Consider the following 22,828-nt stretch of genomic DNA (forward strand, 5'->3'; position numbering starts at 1 on the left):
TGGTCTGAGAGCAAGCCTGCTAAGAAGTAAAATCCCAGAGCATCTTAATGATTGGGAACAATATATTCTATAATAGTATAAAGAGAGGAATTTCAAAGATAAATTCTAAATTTTTTTTAATTTTTAAATAAAAATAAAGAGAGGGATTTCAATGTACAACCCAAATGATGCACAATAAGCAGGGATGGTTGACTGTGACATGCACAGGTGAGGGGAGGGCTGTGTCTCATGCTTACCACCCCAGGAGGAGGCTCTAGGAACTGTAGGTGTGACATTAAGATGCACCAGTGTTCACATTCTGTATTAGAATTAGGGGAATTATTTTTAGATCATCCTTTACATAAATTATTTTGTTTATAAAGTAGCACTAAATGAAAAAATCCAAACTGCACTGAAAAAAATATTTACCAATTCTACAACTATTGAGGTTGGGAGGAACAGAGTGGAATTAGTCAATAGAACCAATAGTGAACCAAGGAGGCTCACCACAGGGAAGAGGGTGCACTGGTCCTGGTGCTTTACTCAGGGATTCATTCCTAATGGGATTCTGCTCTGCTCTGTCCTCTATTTCTTTCTTTTCTTTTTTTTCTATCCTCTATTTCTGGCCACAGATTCCTGCAGCCTTGCTTGATAGGTCTTTTGTTACATTTTACTGCTGGATTCCTACACTGGGAGACACCAGCAAGAGTGGAGAGTGGAAGAAAGGGAGAAGTATGGTATTTCCCCATCACTGTCTTGGGCAATTCTCTCAATAGTTGCATCTCCCATGACTCTACCTCCCACCAAGCAGGCCAGCCATGTTCCAGCTTCTACCTTCCCAGTGACTGGACACATGAGTACACCCTTGGTCCCTCCCACAGCTTCCTGTTGACTCTTCTTCAACTTGGAATTGTCAGCTCTTCCACCAGGTGTATAACTAGCCCCCTGGATTAAATTCCCTCTGCTCCAAAGGCTTAGAGAGTTTTATATTTTCCTGTTGGATCCTGATTGATGCTTGAAGCAAATAAAATATCTGTTAATCAAAACGTGGTTTAGGTACATCCCCACATGAAAATGGACTGTCAGAGCACAGTTGTGAAAGAGAACAGATAAATGCGAATGAAACAGTTACAACCAGCAACAATAATGATGCACGAGAAAGCCAACAAGAGAATGAACAATGTGCCCAAGAGGCTGAGCCAGCAGGTAAGCCTGAATAGCTGGGTTTGATGAATGTGGAGAGGTCAAGGGGCATTTCCTGGTGGCAGAGAATGAAGAAAGGTAGAACTCAAGGAGACACTTATTAACAAAAAGAGGGAAATCACACAGACACGCAGAGTGCAGAAATGGATTCTGATATATTGATAGGAGAGACCTGGAGAAAAAGAGAAATACTAAAATAAGAGACAGGGAGAAGAGCTGCAGAGCTTTCCGAGGGAAGATAGAAACAAAAGTCAAAATAAGTCAGGGAGAGATTTACGGTGGAATCAATGATACACAAACACTTTCACTGAATGAAAGTGGGCAATATATGCAGTCAGGCTCTAAGTAGGAACAGGAGAAGAAAAGAGAAGCCAGTGAGGTGCAACAAAATGGTAATTGGCAGAGTAAGGCTCTGTGGGAGCTCAGCTGTTGTCTTTTTTTTTTATTTCAGAGGCCTGTGAGCAAGTACCCATCCAAGGAAATAATGGAAATGCAAGACTAGAGATACCCAGCCCATTGCCCTCTGATGAAGAAAGTAATTATCACCTTCCTTACCAATGATCTAAGTGTATCTTTGTTTTTCTATGAGAGCAAATGCTTTCCTTTGTTCTCCAATAGTAGCCATCTCCCCACCCATCTAAATACCACACAAGACACACAGCATTGTGCACAGCCTCCAGCTGTTTTTAAGGCCAGGGAGAAAGAGAACTCAGCTCTTTGATAAAGGATTGTTCCTGGAGGAAAATGCAAAGAGAGAAACTATGGAGAAGGTGGACTGGGAACACCAAACGGCAATGTATAAAAATGAGATAGAGTTCACATAAATTGACATGGAATCCAACCAGTGCCTTGTTGTGGAGTTGGTGTAAAAGAAATAAGCTGCACTTCACTTTTTTAAAATTTCTTTATTGATTTTGGTGTTACATATGTGTCCTTTTTCCCCATTACCCCCCCCTCATACCCTTCCTCTTCATGCCCTCACCCCCCTGTGTCTGCACTTCACTGTTAGAATTTTAACAGAAACACAGAAGTTATGGGTAATGCTGCTGGTCAGATATTCAACTAAGAAAGCCCAGGTGAAGGACCTTTAGAATGAAATGGCAGGTGGGGGAATTTTATTCAGTGCACAAAATCACAGGGGACAACTTTGGTGATGATTTGAATGCTTGAGATGAGAGAATACATGGAAAGACAAAATTGATACAGAAGAGGCATACACAGATCCCATTGCCAATTAAAAAACGGGGATAGAATGAAAGAAAGCAGGAACCAAACAGAGATTGTAGGAACTAAAAAATCAGCTAGAGCAGTGGTCGGCAAACTCATTAGTCAACAGAGCCAAATATCAACAGTACAATGATTGAAATTTCCTTTGAGAGCCAAATTTTTAAACTTAAACCATATAGGTAGGTACATTGTTATTAACTTAATTAGGGTACTCCTAAGCTGGCCTTTGCTAAAAACTCAAGGGGCCAAAGAGCCGCATGTGGCTCAACTAGCCACAGTTTGCCAGCCACTAAGCTAGAGGATAGCAGGTCTAGAATGAGGCAGGAGAAATCTGAGATGATAAGGAGGACCTCGCTCAGTACTTTCTTGTGTTTTGAGCACCTCATTTGCATCACCCTAGACCCTGGTGGGCCCTGAGAGAAAGACATAAAAATGTGAAGGAAAAGAATCTGAAGGAAAAAAGACACAGAGGAAATGCCAGTACATAGAAAAACTGAGGGAGACACAAAGGAAACTATGTAAAGAATGAGTAAAGAACAATGAATAAAAAACTGATAAAGAGATGACCAAATGAAGAGAGAGAGCAGACAAATCAAGATATTGTTTTATTTGATAGACAATCACAGGTAAAAAGACGCCAGGGGCTGTTCATAATACCATTGAGAAGTTAAGGTGTTCACAATTATCCAAAGGGCCCTGGAACATTCTTAGATAAAAATAGGCCTTCTATCTCTTCTTGACCTTTTGACTAAGATCAGGTGTAGTATCTATTTTTATCAGTTTAGTATCTAATACATCGTCTCTGAGGACAGTGTTTTGTAGGGTTGCATAAATTTAATTTAAAAAGATAATTTTTTTAAATGGCCTCTTTCCAGATATCTCATTCTTCCATGGCTTCAGTCACGATTTATGATCTATTGATTTCCAAACACACATCGCCAGCCCAGACCTGACCTATGCTCATTTGATCAAGTGCCTGAAGCTCTTGATGGGAAGATCTAATGAACATCTCTACTGGAGGCTGTATCAGTTATCTACTGCTGAGTGACAAACAGATCCAAAACACAGTGGATTAAAACAACCATGATTTTATTTGCCACTTCTGTCAATTCCAATTTTTAAAAATCTCCTCCAACCTTTCCATTTTTCCATACCCAGCACAATACTCTAATCCAGACCCCCTTCACTTCTCACTTCAGTAGAGGAATAGTCTCCTGCTAGGATCCTTTTTCCTATCTTGCTCTCTTCAGATCCATTCTTTACACTTCAGCTCAATGGATCTTTCAAAAATTCAAACAAGGTCTTACGGCTCTACTGTTTAAAACCCAATACCATCTTGTGACCCTCAGATTTAGGTCAATACTGCAAGCTGTGGGGATTAAAGGACACCTGCCACAGCTTCATATTTTCCCTTCTTTCATGCCACCTTCACATTGAAAAAAAATTCCTTTTAGTTACTTGAATTTGCCAAGCTCTCTCAACTAAATCTCTGCCTTTACACATGCTTTTGGAAAACAGTTTGGCATAATCTTTTGATGGATTTCTTTTTAATGGATAATTTATATTATGGAATACTATACAGCAGTGAAAATAAATATGCAAAGTAAATACAAATGACTTTAACACACATAATGTTGAAAAAATAAGTCAAATCCCCATAACTAAATGGCAGAGAGGCAGAGACATAGAGAAGACATGGTTCCATTTATATGAATTTATATAAAATATAGAACTGAGAAACTTAATTATCCATAATATTGAAAGTCAAAGCAATGGTTAACTTGAGCAAGATGGTAGGAACTGCCCTCCCCTGCTGGTCATCTTGTGCTGACTATCTTGTGTGTTGCAGTGATGATCAATCTACTTATTACTCTTTTATTATATAGGATAGAGGCCTGGTGCATGGGTGGGGGCCAGTGGGTTTGCCCCGAAGGGTGTCCTGGATCAGGATGGGGGTTCCCTTGGAGCATGGGGAAGCCTACATGAGGAGCCTGTGGTGGTTTTAAGGCCAGCCAGACTCCCCTCCCCTCCCACCCCCCCAAGCAGAGGCCCTGGTATCTGGGATTTATTTATCTTCTATAATTGAAACTTTGTAGCCTTGAGTGGAGGCCTGCACTGGCCAGGGTGTGCAGAAAGCTTAGCTTCCTTCATTGCGGGGGGGGGGGGGGGGGGGGGGGGGGGGGGCGGACTCAAGCCTCCTTTTCACTCTGTGGCCACAGCAATCTTTGTTGGGTTAATTTTCATACTTGCTCCTAATTGGCTGGTCGGTGTGGCTTGTTGGTGTAGGGGGGTGATGGTTAATTTGCATATTACTCTTATTAAGATTTTTTGAAAAGAAAAAATCATCATCATCAAATAATGGGAAGAGTCAGTAAAAACAAAAAACAATGATAGTTTAGAGATGCATAAAGGAAAAACAGAGGTAAGCAGCTGAAAGGAGAGGGGTTGGAATAACTTTCCCTAGAGTGGAATTACAGGGAGAAGTGATCATTGATTGTAGTAAGGTTGCTCATTCCCTTTGTGGGAGACAAATAAAATTCTTCATTTATTATAATTTTGTTCAGGACCAGAACTACCCAACCATGGAATCCAAATAAATTCCTGTTCTGTACGTCTGGTGGATATAAAGAAGGAAAAGCCATTTTTTAATCCAAATGTTGGAAACAAAACCCATAAATCTGACATAATAGGTAAGACTGACCGAAAGAATGTCTGATATGAATCCCAGATACTGTGTAAGGGCTTGGGACATGTCACAAGGTTCCACCAAGGAGATTCAGGTGACCTTGGGCAGAGGCAGGAGAAAAGGGAACCAGCACCTTACCAGTGATTTTAGCAGAAGAGTGTTCCTAGGAATTGAAAAAAAAAAAAATACCAAAAGACTAAAGTTGCAGATATAAGAATTAATGTTTGAGAAACTATTTCCAAAATAAGGAGAAATGCATGGTGGTAGGAGATGAAGAAACAAGAAAACAAAAGATTTTTAAAAAGAAAAAAATAATAATAATCAGAACCAAGATATCTCTGAGAGGAAATGAGAAAGAAGTGAATGAAGAAAAAAAGAGGTATAAAATGATAGCATCTACAGAAAGACAGGCATAATTAAGAGAAATGGGCTGAGCCAAGAGGAAAGTGAAGTAAAATGAGAATGAAAGAAGTGGTGGAAGAGGGTGGGGATTGGAGGTAGATTGAGGATAGAGGTAGGAGATAGAATAAGGATGGGGGGAAGAAGTGCTGCAGGATGGGCAAAGCTGCTCTCTGTGCATGAATTTCACCACCTTCTGGGTAGGACTTGGAGCAACCTGCAGGTTGCACATTTGGGTACAGACCAGCTTCTCGTTATGGGGTTTTCTGTGCATGGGCTCCTTGGCCCCATCCTGAGACACTAAGGGGTTTTTCTCCTTCTGTGCAGTGATCAGCAGTGATGAAGATGAAGATGAGTTCCCCAAAGCCTCCACCTCGGAACAAAGAAGGGGGCCTGGTAAGGAGGTGGGAGCTCAAGGATGGGGCGCAAGAATCTCAATTAAGAGCTACTGTTTTATGAGGCATCAGTTCTGAGTTTATTCTGTACCATGGATCCAGTTTATCCTGCAATCCCATTCTCTGCATTCATTTCACCTTGACCTTTTTTGGGAAATGCAGGAAGATAAGAAATAATTATTAAGTAAACATATATATATTTTTGAGGATGACATCTATTAATGGGTCTAATAGTCAACATATGTACTTTATATTGGTTGTACAGTAGAAATAAGCTAGCACTAACTAGTTGTTATGACTATAAACTGTTGGATTTCTACAGTAATTTCTATAGAGAAGAGAAACCTCATATTTCTTAATTAAACAGTCATGTTGTCATCTGATTTCAAACTTTGAATCATGTCTGAAGGCAATTCATCCAGCTCTCTAGTGTTAGCAGAAATAAACACTTCAAGTATTCTGAAACACAAAGTGTTGTTTTTTAGAGTTTTTCAGCAAGTCATGATATATAGAGTGATTTTTCAAAGGACCTTTGCAAATAGTGTCTTAGTTTTTCCTTTACAACAGCCTTGAGGATTAGACAGGAAGGACACTATTATCCTTGTTACTGGATGAGAAAATACAATCATATAAACCTTTCAGGGTCGTCTACAAAGCCTCATGAAAATTAAGGGAAAGACAAGGCTACTGGATTCTGTGTTATTTCCTTTGTAAATTAGAGCTTGAAATGGTTAATAAAATGTTTCGTCAATCCCATGAGCAGCACAAATGGTCACAAACTACAGCTCTTTAGTGCACAGGCTGGTGATTGGTTTTCCCTTCCTACTTTCTCAGAGGATATTTAGCAAAACATACTAGGAAAAGATCTAAGGACAAATAAAAATGTTACCTAGTCTGGATGTTACAAAAGATTATTATTTCAAATAATATGTTCTTCCACTGAGCACTAGATCTATCAAAGTAAAATGTAAATGTACCTCAATTTTCAGGGAGTATGTGTTCTAACTTACGTGTTAGTATAAGCAAACTGCTCTAAAAGACCATTTCAGCATAGGTCTATGTCTCAGATATTATTTCTCAGCCTTGTAAACAGTTCAAGTTGCATCTGGATGTGCGAAGGCTCTCTGCCTTTAGCACAAGATTTCCAAGCTCTCCCCACAAAGAAACAACAAATAAAGGAAGTGTGAAATGACAAGAGAAGGGGTAAGAGGCAGGAGAGAGGTGTAGGAAAGTAAGGTTCTTTGCTAGTGACTTGTCTCTGTTCTGGGGACAATGAATGGAGATCACTAACCTACAAGGTGGGTAACTTAGAGGGACAGACCAGGTGAGCCTGTGTGTGGGTGACTTAGAGGGACAGACCAGGTGAGCCTGTGTGTAGGCCATGGTATACCTGGGTTTTCAAGATTTTTCAAGTTGTATTAGAGAATTCCTGCTGAATTTGTTTCTTGGTTATATAGTGAGACATCTAAAGAATCCTATTCTTTTTTGCACTTATCAATAACCTTGACTCCTTAGAATCAAATGAGGAAGGAGAGATCCAAGAAGCCACCTGCTCAGCCCCTGAAGTTGCACCACGTAAGAATATTTGGAAAGCATTCCTGGATGAAAAATATCCAGAGTCTAAATCCAGAATTCTATTTCCTAATAAATCTTATTCTGACATTCTCTGTATGCATTGATTCTATTATTTCTAGGGCCCAATTTCTGCTTTTAACTTCTTTGAGCCTTTGGAATATGAAAGAGGGCAAAAAGGCATTATAAACTGTTGTTTAACTGGATGAGCCCAATCAATTGATCTATTAAAAAGGTAGAAATAGCCGAGACCGGTTTGGCTCAATGGATAGAGCGTTGGCTTGGGGACTGAAGCGTCCCAGGTTCGATTCCGGTCAAGGGCATGTACCTTGGTTGTGGGTATATCCCCAGTACTGGGTGTGCAAGAGGCAGCTGATCGATGACTCTCTCTCATCGATGTTTCTAACTCTCTATCTCTCTCCCTTCCTCTCTGTACAAAATCAATAAAATATATTTTTTTAAAAGGTAGAAATAATACACTAGCAAATGACTGTCATTTTTACTACACACTATCATATCTATTAATGCTGAAAAATTAAAATAATATATGTAGTCTTTACCAAAATGCTTTATTTTCTACAGAGCATAGTAAGCACAGCATTTCTGTATTTTTTGACAATATTGTCATTAGTCCCCAACTTAGAAAGTCTTCAAAGAATAATTTGTGCTGCTTTTTAATTATTGACATAAAAATAGCTTCAGCCCAACTACTCTCAAACCCAAATGATAGTTTAGTGGTAGGCTTACATTGTGATTTTTCACAGGGCTTTTATGAATAAAGATTTGTTTTGTTTTCACAAATACCTGAACTGGGAGATAGAGTAACTAAGTTATCCCCACATTATAGATGAACACTGGAGATAGAAAGTTTAAGGGTCGGGTATAAATTCACAGGGAGTTAAAAAAAGGAGAGCTGGGCAGGAGCCCAGCATTATGACCATGGGTACCAGGACTTTATTCAGTTGAAGAAAAGAGGAAAATGATCATCTCAACATCAATACTATCATAAACCCTATCTGCTATGTGACTTGTCATAGAATTTGTAAGACTTTGTTGTACAAATAGCTGTTTCTTCCCTCTTACTTTATAGTGCCCCTGGATTTGAGAAAATCACCTACATGCAGGAAAAGACTTTGGAAAACTGGTAAGAATAAATAAGAATTCTTCGTAGTTATAAATGAACAATATTTTCTACAAAATATTCATTCTAACTCTTTTTATGTCCTTAAAACTAAAATATAAATTTGCTTTAATTTTAGCTGGTTTGGATTTTAACTTTTGTATAAATTAGGTTAATAGCTATAACATATAAACACAAAGAGTCAAAGACTCAAACACAATAGAATTTGAATTTTTTCTCAAGTAAACATTCCTAGGAGGATTTGATGGTATACAGGTGGGACTCTATTTCACAGTCATTCTGCGAAGCAGCCATGGGGAGTTCTGCCTTCTTCAATACCAGATTTCCAAGACAGCTCTGGGAGAGGAGCAGAGCTAAAAAATGAATGTGAATACAGATTTTAAAAAAAAACAACAACAACAAATCCATAAAGAGACAAGTTAAGGGAGAAAGCAAATCCAGTATAAGAAAACAGATATGCTCACTGGGGTGAAATAGCTTAGTCCCAGGCTCAGGAGAGGGGAGGGATAAAATACTGACCTATAGGTCACATGAATGCAAAAGGCAGGTCATGGAGGTCTCAGGGAGGGTCATTCTAGCCCTGGGTTTTCAGAGCTTTTCAGGTTTTCCTCTCAAGGTTCCTTTTCATACTCTGACATCTTCAAAGGGGCATTTGTTCCTTCTGCAGGGAGAAATCACGAAGAGGCTTCTGAATCGAGTGCAGACGAGACGCCCCCGGCAATCTGGAGTTTTACAGCGAGGAGTGGTCCTGATGACAAGGGTGAGGCCTGCCATTGCTGGGCTCAGGGACCTCAGGAGTCTGAGCTCAGGATTCCCGTTTCTCTGAACACACACCATGACCCAGGGAGCCCACTCCTGCCTTGGTCTCATGTGGCCACTTTAAAAACTGCAAAGAAAGGAAACATTGTAATTCTGGCTTAACCAAAAAGAATGGCTCTTGTTGGATGGCAGTTCATCTTACTCCATGTTCTCAGACATGTCACCCCCAGTGTGGTGGATCACATTGTGATGTTCCCATACTCACCAGCTATTCTGCGCAGAGCAGAGAAAGTGGGACATTCCGCTACTGTTCAGTTGTGTCATAAACTTGTTCAAACCTCAATGGACTCTGGCCATACTCTCTATTGACAGAAGAAACAGCTTCAGGTTATTACCAATAAATCCCATTTATAACGTTTGTCAGATCACCCCCAATTTTAGCCTACAGAGTGGTATTTTTTGAAATAGCTTCACAATTATGGGAAATCACAAATGTGATAAATAGTTTATACAGACTCATGGCAGCTAAATCCAGATTCACTGCCAGATGAAAAAACGTTGGTTTTTTTAACACTGATTTTGCACATGGGCTATAGGATGTGGGTCTTTTCTCCATTTGGTATTGCTCTCTTTCCTTTAGATTGAAAGAAACAGAAATAAAATCATCCCGTCTTTATGTTCCAAAGCCTTCTACAATGTGAGGAGTCATAAGATTTAACTATTTCCATCATGGAGCACTAGTTGTGTTTCCCCTTACCTCCTAGATTCTCAAGATACTGGGAACCAATCTACTTGGAAGATGAGCAACAAGAGAAGACGTAAGAACAATCAAAACTCTTGATATAACAAATTGCTTTCTTTGCTACAAAAGCTTCGGCCAATTTTTTGTTATATTCTTTACATTTAAAAAAGCTATGAGGATGTTAGTTGATATACATGATACATTTTGCATTGGGTGGACTGAGCTAATTGGTATAAAATTTCAATGGCATTATGAGCAATGCAAGTTCATATTCTTCACTCAAATAAGGGACAAAGTAGTTCTATCGTGGGGGGATACTCTGCTGCACACGAACATTGAGGACCTAGCTGATGGAGGCTCTAACTTCTAGAAAATGTTGCTTCCATGGTTCCCTTGGATAAAACAGAGTAGAAACAAATGTACAGATAAGTGAAAGGTTAAGAAATGTAAGAAATGATGACAAAAGAAAGTGCCTTCCATGGCAAAATTGTCTGACCTTGGAGACAGTTCCCGGAGCAACCTTGACCAACAGGTCAGATGGAGCCACAGGATGGCCTGGCAGCAGGACTGTTCCTGCCCCTCTCACACAACTTTCTTTTTCCAATTTTTCCTTTGAAGATTCCATGCTGGATTGGTTTCTAGGACGCAGACTGAGCTTGTTACGAAATTTTTTTTCTGCAGGGTTCAGCAGTGGTGACTCTTCAGAATTGAGTAACGGAGAAGAGCCTCAGGAAACTTCTAGTTCAGCCCTCAGAAATGGGTCAGGTAACGAAGATTAAGATGCCAAGCCTTGGCCTGCGAATGTCAGGAATCTGAACTTAAAGCTACTGTTTCCAGATGCATTTTGCTCTGAGCGTCTTGAAGAACTCATACCCAGTTAATCCTGGCAACTCCTTTCAGCACTTTAGAAAATAGGAGGAGGCAGGAAATTATTACAAACTCATGTTTAACAGGATGAGCCCTATTGAATAAATGTATATAATTATACATTGCTGTTTTAGAAGAAATAAATAGCAAAACGGTAACATCTTTTTAAATACCTGCTGTGATGCCCACCAATACTAAGATCTTAAATTTACATTGGTTCACATTAATGTCATTTGTAGCGGTAAAAGAGAACTGGCCCTACTATGTAATAATAGACAGCAATAAAAAGCTTCAGATCAATCACTCTCAAACTTTAGAATAGTTTTTAAAGTTTTCCATCACATTGTAATTGGATTATGTCATGTTATTTTAAAGTACTTTGGCAAATGAGATTTTACTTTGTCATCACAAAATCTGTAAGACTTAGGCAGGCTAATTATTCTGTTGTTGTTAATCTTCACCTGAGGGTGCTTTTCCATTGGTTTTGAGAGAGAGAGGAGGAGGAGACAGAGAAAGAAACATTGGTGTAAGAGAGACACATGGATTGGTTGCCTCCCACGCCAAGGTACCAGAATCGAACCAGAGCCCTTAAGTCTGTGAGCTGATGGCTCTATCCACTGAGCCAAACTAGCTAGGGCTAGGAAGGTTAATTCTTTCTATCCCCATTTTAGGATAAGGAAATTGATGTACAAACTTATAAGGGTCAAAAAGGATGAGTGTTGTATGTAACAGGCAGGAAAATAAGGGCTATTTCAATGATCGAAGTCCAAAGAGGAGGTACAAGGGACCTGGCATATTCACAAGGGAATGTATCAGTGCCTGATACAAGAAAATTTATTTAGCAAACAACTATATATATTTCACCACCTATATTGGTGTGGATATTAATATATTAATATCTTGATGGAGACAGAAATATGAAAATCATTTAAAAAATCAGAAAGGTAGAAATAGAGCCAGCTTTATGATATACAAAACACTTAGAATAATAAAACTAAAAAGAATGGACAGAAAATAAAAATAAACAGATTAACAGTATCATTGATTTAAAAAAAGAAATCAAGGACAGAGAAACTCACAAAATCAACAGGATGGAGACAGAAAGTGTAAGGCAGAGCAAAAAAACTGAGAAGTAATAATAAAATGAGGTGTGGATAGATATAAAAAAATAAAAAATAAAAAAAAACAGGTATCTGTTGTATGTGAGGTGTAGTCATTGGAGTAGGCATACTTTTCCCTAGCTCATCTGAGCTGTGAACATAATTCATCATAACCACATTGAAGTGTGTTCCTGGTCTTCATGTACTGTGTGTCATTTGCTTACTTCCATTCAGTGTCCAGTGTCCTGTCTTCAAATGAATAGAGGAAGAGAGTCAGAAGATATGCCAGCCTGATAGACTGTGGTGGAGCCAATTGTGATACTACTTATCAGTTCTCTTTGTTTTCCTGTCTGCACAGAGGAAAAGCTCTTCCTTCTTTCCCCTAAAACGTATTGCCTCACATGTGCACACAAATGAACACACTCATATACAGACAGAATGGAGCACAAAGACTACATCCTCCACTTTGAGAGAACCAAAGAGAAAGAGAAGCGGGGCTCCTGAGTGGAGGGAGGGGACAATGAGTAGATAATGTGAGGAGAATGGAAAAGGTAGGCTGAGGTCATCAAATGAAAAGGTATATGAGTAATTTTCAAGGTTTTCTAATTGGACATGGGATCCAAATATCACCAGATGCAGGTTTTGTGGGGTGGAGTAGGATGGCTTTCAAGATATGTCTCAAAGTTTACCAGAAATCTATAATAATAAAAGTGTAATATGCTAATTAGACTGGACAACCTTCCAAATGAACTTCTAGATGAAACCGGGGTGGTCTGAGGGAAGCCCTGGCCCTGGTGCCAGAGGGAAGCTGGTGCCAGCAGCCGGGGAAAGGAAGGCTTACTCTTGCACAAATTTTGTGCATTAGGCCTCTAGTATAGTAATAAAGTTCATGACTAACAGATCAGAGGAAACTGGCAAAAGAAATAGTGGTCAATAGTGAAGTCAGTGATGATAAAAGTAGTAATTTATAAGATTAAGCTGAACATCGATGAAGAAAATGTAAAGACAAAGTTTGCAATTATAAAAACAGAAAAAGATCAACATAAGACAGAGAAGGAAGCAAAGAAGCAAAGAAAAACAAAAGGGAAGTGACAGTGGAAAGAGGATTATTTCAATAGTGAAACCACATCCAGAGGGAGAAGCATAAAAAAATAGATGAGAATGAGATGTATATAGAGAGTAATCAATGGAGAGGAATTAGATGAGGCACAAAAAGAACTGTAAAGAAAGAGTTAAAAAATAATAATAAAAAAAATAAAAAAATTTAAAAAAAAAGAGTTAAAATAAGAGAAATGGTAGAGAAGATAAAGGAAGTGGGAAAGGGAGGGGGAGATGGTGAAATTGTGGGATCTGAGATGACCATAAGACAAAAGCAATGTCTGCACAAGTAGTAGTTCACACCAGTAGTGAGTTTTCAAAGTAAAGTGTCTCCAAGTATCAAAATGATTCGTGTAATTCATCCAGACTGCTAGAGATGTCAGCAGGCATTTCACCCATTCTTATAGCTTTAATCACCATCCAATATGTCTCCAGTCCAGACCTGTCTTTTAAGCTTCTAAACCATTCATCCAACTATCAGCAAGACCTCTGGTCAAGGTCTTAAAGGCCTTAGCCTTCTCCTCTTAGATGTCTTTCCATTTGAAATTCAACTCTTCTAAAACAGAGCACATCATCTTTTTCTCTAAAATCAGCACCTGTTCCCAGTGTTCTCCAGCTCTAAAACACACTATTAATTTACTTGTTCCTTCAAGTTCATATTCTCAGAGTCATCAGTATAGCCCTCTGTAACCTAATTCTATTAATTCTTCCTTTTAAATGTCTCCAGGCTGTCCATGGATCTCCATCACCAAGCTATCACTTTAATCAATGTCTATTATCACTTCTCACTGGAGCTAAAGTGACAGGCTCCTGCTTGTCCTGCTTCTAATTTTGTTCACACCAAACGTATTCTAAGTTATTTAGCTAAATTTGCCTTTCAAAAATGCAAATATGTCGATGCTGCTCTCCTACATAAAATCCATTGTCCTTCACCTTCTGTTAGAATTAAGTTAAATCTCCTTGTGTGGCCCCCACAGCCACCTACCTTGAGGCTCCTGCCTCTTTCTCCATCATTATCACTGCCACTAACTTTCCTACTTCATATTCAAACATCCTTAAGCTCCTCTTGGTTACTTGCATTAATTGAATGTAGACCTTTGCACATGCTTCTCCATCCATTGGGGGGGGGGGAAGGGGGGGGCGTTATTGCCTTGGTCCCTTTCCTCCATAATCTGGCTAACTCCTGCTCCATGATACATACTCTGGAAAGGGACCCTTATCTCAAATGTACTAGTTTTTCCTACTGTACCCTCCCCTCCTTCTAGAGTACTTTGTGTGATCTGTGTTCTAACATTCTTCAACTTTCAATATATTCACTTCTTTATGTTTCAATGTCATGGCTGCTCTTAAGTTGACAAGCACTGACACTTCAGTAGTCATATGTCCTACATTGTTATCAGTGTCCATCTCAGCAACTGGCACATAACAGAAGCTTAGCAAATGTGTTTAGTGAATGAAAATAATTGTTTAGACTCTGTATTCCAACATTTGGAAATTTGTCTGGCCAATGTTAGTTAATTAGAGCATCTATATTGAATGCTTACAAAAACTATTTTAATAATTTAATTATACATATATGTGTATAGACATGTAAATATAACAGTATTTCTGGGGGAAAAATAACATCACATAAAAATAAATACAAATGGCTTTTATGTAGCAGAAGGTCACGCCTGGAGAAAGTGAAAGAGTGGAGTCTTGTGGCCGCAATGCTGTTGCTACTTCTCTGAAGCTCCTCTCAACCACTTGCCGAGACACCTGGCCGCCAAGATGCCTCGAATTATGATTAAAGGGGGCGTGTGGAGGAATACCGAGGATGAAATTCTTAAAGCAACAGTAATAAAATATGGGGAAAACCAATGGTCTAGGATTGCCTCACTGCTGCATAGAAAATCATCAAAGCAATGCAAAGCCAGATGGGATGAGTGGCTCAATCCAAGCATTAAGAAAACAGAATGGTCCAGAGAAGAAGAGGAAAAACTCTTACACTTGGCCAAGTTGATGCCAACTCAGTGGAGAAACATCGCTCCAATCATTGGAAGAACAGCTGCCCAGGGCCTAGAACACAATAAATTTCTTCTGGATAAAGCAGCCCAAATAGACAATGAAGAGGAAACAACAAATGGTCCACAAAAACTTATACCTGGAGAAAGAGACCCAAATCCAGATACAAAACCAACGCAGCCTGATCCAATTAATATGGACGAGGATGAATCTGAGATACTTTCTGAAGTTAGAGCCCACCTGGCTAATACTCAGGGAAAGAAGTTCAAGAGGAAAGCAAGAGAGAAACAGTTTGAAGAAGCAAGGCGTCTTGCTGCCCGCCAAAAGAGAAGAGAACTTCAAGCAGCTGGCGTAGAAATTCAGAAGAGAAAAAAGAAGAGAGGACTTGGTTATAATACTGAAATCCCATTTGAAAAAAAGGCTGCTCATGGTTTCTATGATACTTCCGAGGAAAACTACCAGGCTCTTGATGCAGATTTCAGGAAGTTAAGACAACAGGATCTTGATGGTGATCTAATATCTGAAAAAGAAGGAAGAGAGAGAAAAAAAGACAAGCAGCATTTGAAAAGGAAAAATGAATCTGATTTATCATCAGCTATTCTTCAAACAAGTGGTGTTTCTGAATTTACTAAAAAGAAAAGCAGACTAGTACTTCCTGCCCCTCAGATTTCAGATGCAGAACTCCAGGAAGTTGTGAAAGTAGGCCAAACAAGTGAAATTGCAAGTCAAACAGCTGAGGAATCTGGCATAACAAACTCGGCTTCCAGTACTCTTTTTGTCTGAGTACAATGTCACCAACAACAGCATCGCTCTAGAACACCGCGAACGCCAGCTTTTCAGGACAGAATTCTGCAGGAAGCCCAGAACCTCATGGCCCTGACCAATGTGGACACCCCATTAAAAGATGGACTTAACACACCTTTGCACAAGAGTGACTTCTCAGGCGTGTCTCCACAGTGACAGGTTGTAGGGGCTCCAAACACTAAGAGAACTAATCAAAAAAGAAATGATCACAGTGCTTCATTATGACCTTCTACATCACCCTTATGAACCATCTGGAAGTAAAAAAGGAAAATCTGTAAGATTTGCTACCAATAATTCAGACCACATTGCCTATCTGGAACATAACCCTTATGAAAAATTCGCTAAAGAAGAGCTGAAAAAGGCCCAAGATGTTCTGGTACAGGTGATGGAAGTGGTGAAACAAGGTATGAGCCATGGAGAACTCTCAAGTGAAGCTTATAACCGGGTGTGGGAAGAATGCTACAGTGAAGTTTTTTATCTCCCTCGGCAGAGCTGCTACACACGGGCCAACCTAGCAAGCAAAAAGGACAAAATTGAGTCACTTGAAAAGAAGCTTGAGATAAACAGGGGTCATATGACAACAGAAGCCAAGAGAGCTGCACAGATGGAAAAGAAGATGAAATTTTTGCTTGGTGGTTACCAGTCTTGTGTTGTGGGGCTCATGAAACAATTGAATGACTTATGGGACCAAACTGAGCAGGCTTACTTAGAGTTAGACACTTTTGAAGAACTCAAAAAACATGAAGATTCTGCTATTCCCAGGAGGCTACTCTGTCTTAAAGAAGATGTACGGCGACAACAGGAAAGAGAAAAGGAGCTTCAGCAAAGATTCGCTGATTTGTTGCTGGAGAAAGAATCATTAAAGTCCAAAATGTGAAGCACAGTATGTGTTCTGTCACAAGATGAACTAATTGCTGGTTTTTGTACTCTGGAAGGCTAAAACAAATGTTTATCTTCTTTGACAAATTTGTCCATATCTGTGCTCTCTTGATTGTTTATTTTAAACATTATTGATCTAACACATTCTGTGTATAAAGCCCTTGACCCCACAGGACATTTTAGAGTTTAAATTATGACAATTATCTCTTTTATCAGTGTCACATTTACAAAGTTTTTTTGTGTTTGTTATTGTTTTTTCAGTTTTGGCCTTTATTTTAAAAGCCTGATTTTTAAATGCTGCCTGTGAGTATACTCTTAAATAAAAACAAAACCTAAATATAAATAAATACATACATACATTCAAATGTTTATTTAAAAAATGTCATTGAGGAATTATGGGAGAAGCACATAAAGAAAAAACAGAAAGCCAAAGATGCAGATTTGGGGCAAAGAAAATAGAGGGGGGAGAAAATAGATTGAAAGGGAGGGACAGAGATAAGAAGGAATAACAATAGATTAAGAGATTTCAGAGTTAGAGCCATCCTTTGATGTAGGGGGAAAGGAGGATGATTTGAGGTCAAGGGCACAAATTAAAATTGCAAATTAAAGTTTTTTTACAAATCATAACATAGGAGCAGAGCTCCAAGGACTTGGAAATCAGAAGTGCTCCTGTGTCATGTGTTCACCAAGTGTTGAGTCAAGAGGCCAAGAAGCAAGATCTAAATGTAGCCAAGCAGGAACCAAAATGGTGGCATAGGAAAACACCTGAACTTACTGCAGCACACAACCACTTCAAAACTACAACTAAAAAACAAAACAAATATAATCCAGAACCATGGGAAGGCTGGCTGAGTGAAATTTATACAACAAGAAGGAAAGAGAAAAGTACACTGAGACTGGAGAAGGTGCCGTATGGAAGGTACAGAAGCAAAAAAGACCAACTAGAAATTAAGCATACACTGACTGAAATAAAGAATAAATACAAAGATCAAACAGCAGACTAGAGGATCCCAAGATTCAAGTCAAAGATTTCAATTACAAAAAAAGCAAAAGACACTCAACCATAAAAGCAAAAAGAAAAAAGAATCCAAAAATATGAAGATAGTGTAAGGAGCCTCTGGGACAACTTCAAGCATACCAACATCTGAATTAAGGGGATGCCAGAAGAAGATAGAGAGTAAGATATTGAAAACTTATTTGAAGAGATAATGACAGAAAACTTCCCCCACCTGGTGAAAGAAACAGACTTACAAATCCAGGAAGTGCAGAGAACTCCAAACAAAGATAAATCCCAAAAGGACCACACCAAGACACATCATAATTATAATGCCAAGGGCAAAGACAAAGAGAGAATATTAAAAGCAGCAAGAGAAAACCAGTTAGTTACCTACAAGGGAGTACCCATATGATTTCCAGCTGATTTCTCAACAGAAACTATGCAGGCCAGTCGGCAATGACAAGAAATATTCAAAGTGATGAATAGCAAGAACCTACAACCAAAATTACTCTACCCAGCAAAGCTATCATTCAGAATTGAAGGTCAGATAGAGAGCTTCAAAGATAAGAAAAAGCTAAAGGAGTTTATCACTGCCAAATCAGTATTATATGAAATGCTGAAAGGTATTCTTCAAGTAGAGGAAGAAGAAGAAAAAGGTAAAGATAAAAACTATGAACAACAACGTGACAACATATACCTATCTGTCAACAAGTGACTCTAAAATTCAAGTGAATAAAAAATCTGATGAACAAGATAAACTGGTTAATATAATAGAATCAGGGGCATAGAAAAGGAGTGGACTGACAATTCTCAGGAGGAAGGGGGTTTTGAGGGTGCAGGAAGAGTCTGGACAAAAATTATACACCAATGGATGAGGACAGTGAAGGGGGCCGGGAGGTAAAGGCAGAAGGTGGGGTGGGAACCAGGTGGAAGGGAGTTATTTGGGGGGAAAAGAGGAACAACTGAAATAATCTGAACAATAAAGATTTATTTTAAAAAATTAAAAAATTAAAAAATATATGTAGCCAAGCATATGACATGATGGGTAAGGCCACACAATGATCTTGTGGTGGAGGTGATTCAGCAGATACTATACATCCTTGGTATGTCAGTGGTAGGTGATCAGGGCTCAAGGACATTAGGTATCTCACCAGCAGGGAGTAGGTTAGTTATGAAGGTGAGAGTCACAGGACCCAGGCTGCAGGATGTCAGGAGTCTGAAATCAGAGTACCTGTTTCCTACTCTCCTTGATGCTGAGGACACTTTGATAAGGAAAGTGGTCCAGTCCATGTCAGAATCTCATTCTTTACATCTTCTTTACTTGACCATTTTGTCTTTTTTTCATCATGTAGGGGAAGTTTTCTGTCATTATTTCTTCAAACAGCAGGAAGGCAGCAGATCATGATTACAAAATGGGTCCTGTTGATTTTACATGGATTGATATAGTAGAATTACACTAATTAAAAAAAAAACAGTACCTTGTGTACTATATTAGTGTATCAATAGCAAAGTGTTGGATTTATATAGTTACTTCCACCCTTATTCATGGAGCAAAGAAATCCGAATGTTCTGTTGCTAGATAATAGTGTCACTTGGTCACAATCTTGGGGAAAAAAAAAAAAAAAAAAAACCTCAAAAGTCAAATAAATGGTCAGGAAAAAGACCTCAGATAACTATTCTTAAGACCAAGATGTAGTTTTAAAGGCTGCCCTCCAGCATGCTATTGATTTACATAGTGATTTCTCATTAACTTTTGCTATTTGTCCAGTTGGAATGACTGGTTAAGCATTGATTAATGAAGCATGAGGTTCCAGGTTCCATCACAAGTCCAATTGCAGGCTTAATCCCTAGTCCAGGAGCAAGCAGGAGGCAGCTGATCGATGTCTCTCCCTCATCAATGCTTCTATCTCTCTATCCTTCTGCCTTCCTCTCTCTCTAAAATTAATAAAAGTGTGTGCGTTTTAAATCTAAAGCCTGAACAGGATAATTTGCTGCCTACCCATTTCATAAATTTAAGAAACTGATGCATATAAGTAGTGAAGAGGAAGAAAAAGCCTCAGAGAAATCAACACTTTAGATATCAATTTGTATGTTTAATTCATTTAGATACTCAGACATCCTTATAAACTCAAGTTTTCCACAATGTGAATTGTCATAAGATTTCTAATTTTTTGTACATTTGTAATTTTTACTTATAAATTACAGTTTTCTGACCACCACCTGTTACTTTCTAGATACTATGGATATTGGAAGCAGTTCTATTTTGGAGAAACACAGTGGGAAAAGAAGTAAGAGTGAATAAGAATTTACTTATTTTTATGTTACAAATTAACTGGTTTTTAATGCTAACATTTATTAACATTATTTTCTATACCTTTCATAAGGCAAAAAACAATGCCTTTTAAAGTAACTATTTTTTTTTCAAAATGCTCATATATTCATGTTGGTTTTTATTCTGATTTTGAAATATATATGTTTTATAAACATTGGTGTATGTCTTTCCAGAATTTTTCTATGCATGTATTTGCAGACTTTGGAATATAGTTTTATTTACCTAAATAGGTCAATTCTATGCATACCTCTCCTTTTCCTGCTTTTTAAAATTAATACATCCTATCTAATAAAAATGGAATATGGTAACTGACCCTCACACCATTGCAAAGATGGCAGCGCCACAGCCAATAAGGAGAGAATATGCTAATTAACTGTCACATCCTCAAAGATAGCAGTGCTCACAGCCACAAGATAGTGGTGCCCAGTCCCCTCAACCCCACTGGGGCAGCAGGTGTGCAGCAAAGCTGGGCCCACCCCCAGGACTGCCCAACTGCTCCATGCACCTACCTCCAGAGTCCTCCAGTCCCTTCAGACCCCCAGCCACCCAGGGCCAGCCCTAGGTGCAGCAATCTTCAGATAGTGGCTGCCCAGCCTCTTAGAGCCACCCAAGGCTCAGGTAACCAGGGCTGGCCAAACCTTGTGCTGCCGGCAGTGGCAGTAGCAGATGTGTGATGGGACATCACTGCCCCCTGAGGCCTCCTGGACTGTGAGAGGGGGCAGGCCGGGCTGAGGGACTCCCCCTCCATTAAGTGAGTTTTCATGCACTGGGCCTCTAGTAGACAATGAAAACATTTAATATTTTAATAGCTATAAAAAGTCTTATTTAAGGGCTTTAACATGCACTATTTTCATTTTTGGTGCAGTAGAACATTTTTTTATTTGTTTTAGTCATTTGTTTTGCTTCTTTGTAAAACTCTTTGTCATGGAATGTTATGTCAGTACTTTCTGTATGGTGTTTGTCTTCTTACTATGCTGTATGAATACAGAATTCTTATATGATATGTATTAAATATGATTATAAATATTACTAGTATATTGTCCCACTTGTTTTTATTTTTTATTTATTAATATAATCTTGCCTGAGAGAAGTTATAAATTTGTAGGTAGTCAAATTTCTCATCTTTTTCTCTTTAATACTATCATATTTACAACAGCCATTTCTAGTTGAAGATTTAGAAAGTATTATTCTATATTTAATTCTAGTGTGTTTGAAATATTTGACCATTTTCCATGTGTGCATTTATATTTAATATTTAGAAAGTATTATTCTATATTTAATTCTAGTATGTTCGAAATATTTGATAATTTTTCATGTGTGCATCGCTGAATTTTGCTTCTTTGTGTATATGTGAGATGGAAATCATTAAATATTCCCTCCACTATTACATTATGGTTTGAATCACTTCTTTGATTGCACAGTGCCTTTACCTGTTTATCTACTAATTTTTGTCCCTCGATTGAAGGATTTACAGAAAAGAAAGTTGATCCAGGGCTCCCGCCATCTTAATGACTCACTGGGAGTGAATTTTCTTAAATATATTTTTATTGATTTCAGAGATTTAGGGAGAAGGAGAGGTAGAAAGAAACATCAATGACAAGAATCATTGACAGGCTGCCTTCTGCATGCCCCACACTGGGGATCAAGCCCACAACCCGAGCATGTGCCCTTGATTGGAATCAAACCCAGGACCTTTCAGTCTGCAGGCCGACGCTCTGTCCACTGAGCCAAACCAGCTAGAGCAAAATATATTTTTAAAAATAATATTTTATTGCTAAAAAATGTTACCCATTATCTGAGCCTTCAGATAGTCATAATCTTTTTGCTGGTGGAGTATGTTGGTGTCTGCTAACTGATTAGGGTGGTGGTTGCAGAAGGCTCAGATGACTGTAGCAATTAAAAAAAAAAAAAAAAAAAAAAAAAAAAAGACAACCATGAAGTTTGCTAAATTATTGAGTCTTCCTTTTATACATAATTTCCCTATAGTATATGATTAATGCTATTTTACACACAATAGAACTTATTTCAAAATTGGATTCAATCCTCTTAAACTTTGCCACTCCCTTATCAACTAATTTCTTTTACTATCAAAACCTTTTACCTTTTATTGTAATTCAAAAATTTTCACAGCTTCTTCCCCAGGAGTAGATTCCATCTCAAGGAACCACTTTCTTGGCTCATCCATAAGAAGCAGTTCCTCATCTGTAAAAGATTTATCATGAGCCCTAGCTGGTTTGGCTCAGTGGATAGAACATCGGCCTGTGGACTGAAGGGTCCCAGGTTCGATTCTGGTCAAGGGCACATACCTTGGTTGTAGGTTCCTCAGACCTGGCTATTGTGTGTACAGGAGGCAACCAATCAATGTGTCTCTCTCACATCAATGTTTCTTCTCTGTCTCTCCCTCTCCCTTCCACTCTCTTTCTTAAAAAAAAAAAAAAAATCAATAGAAAATAACTTCAAGTGAGGATTAACAGCAACAAAAATTATCAAGAGATTGCAGCAATTCAGTCACATCTCCAGATTTCACTTCTATTTCTAGTTCTCTTGCTATTTCTATCACATCTACAATTACTTCCTTCACTAAAGTCTTGAACTCCTCAAAGTCAACCATGATGGTTGGAGTCAACTTCTTCCAAATTCCCTG

General features: G+C 38.7%; 2 protein-coding genes, 1 long non-coding RNA gene and 1 pseudogene across 4 annotated transcripts in view; all 4 read left to right on the top strand.

The window, feature by feature from the left end:
* SP100 (SP100 nuclear antigen) overlaps positions 1–22,828 on the top strand; it is a 209,050-nt gene that overhangs the window by 170,440 nt on the left and 15,782 nt on the right. Inside the window, exons 6-17 of one of the 2 annotated variants that reach the window (XM_045575612.1) lie at positions 1,036–1,185; positions 1,634–1,717; positions 4,974–5,099; positions 5,822–5,890; positions 7,405–7,464; positions 8,552–8,605; positions 9,270–9,362; positions 10,126–10,179; positions 10,785–10,868; positions 17,488–17,580; positions 18,874–18,897; positions 20,087–20,140. In XM_045575612.1, the coding sequence (XP_045431568.1) occupies positions 1,036–1,185; positions 1,634–1,717; positions 4,974–5,099; positions 5,822–5,890; positions 7,405–7,464; positions 8,552–8,605; positions 9,270–9,362; positions 10,126–10,179; positions 10,785–10,868; positions 17,488–17,580; positions 18,874–18,897; positions 20,087–20,140 (945 nt within the window). The remainder of the gene's footprint in view (positions 1–1,035; positions 1,186–1,633; positions 1,718–4,973; positions 5,100–5,821; positions 5,891–7,404; positions 7,465–8,551; positions 8,606–9,269; positions 9,363–10,125; positions 10,180–10,784; positions 10,869–17,487; positions 17,581–18,873; positions 18,898–20,086; positions 20,141–22,828) is intronic. The other variant, XM_036421342.2, reaches the window with a different exon arrangement.
* LOC123651663 lies at positions 2,189–3,472 on the top strand. The gene is made up of 2 exons (XR_006740535.1): positions 2,189–2,494; positions 2,715–3,472. It is a non-coding gene; the product is annotated as an uncharacterized LOC123651663 (long non-coding RNA).
* On the top strand, positions 3,138–3,247 carry LOC118710075 (annotated as a pseudogene).
* On the top strand, positions 12,339–17,318 carry LOC123651662 (cell division cycle 5-like protein). Its single transcript, XM_045575627.1, is given in 4 exon segments — positions 12,339–15,946; positions 15,948–15,981; positions 15,984–16,151; positions 16,153–17,318. Coding segments are annotated over 4 exon segments (1,911 nt in total). The 5' UTR covers positions 12,339–14,938; the 3' UTR covers positions 16,854–17,318.

This window comes from Pipistrellus kuhlii, unplaced genomic scaffold (assembly GCF_014108245.1).
Source record: "Pipistrellus kuhlii isolate mPipKuh1 unplaced genomic scaffold, mPipKuh1.p scaffold_m20_p_7, whole genome shotgun sequence".
Lineage (NCBI taxonomy): Eukaryota > Metazoa > Chordata > Mammalia > Chiroptera > Vespertilionidae > Pipistrellus > Pipistrellus kuhlii.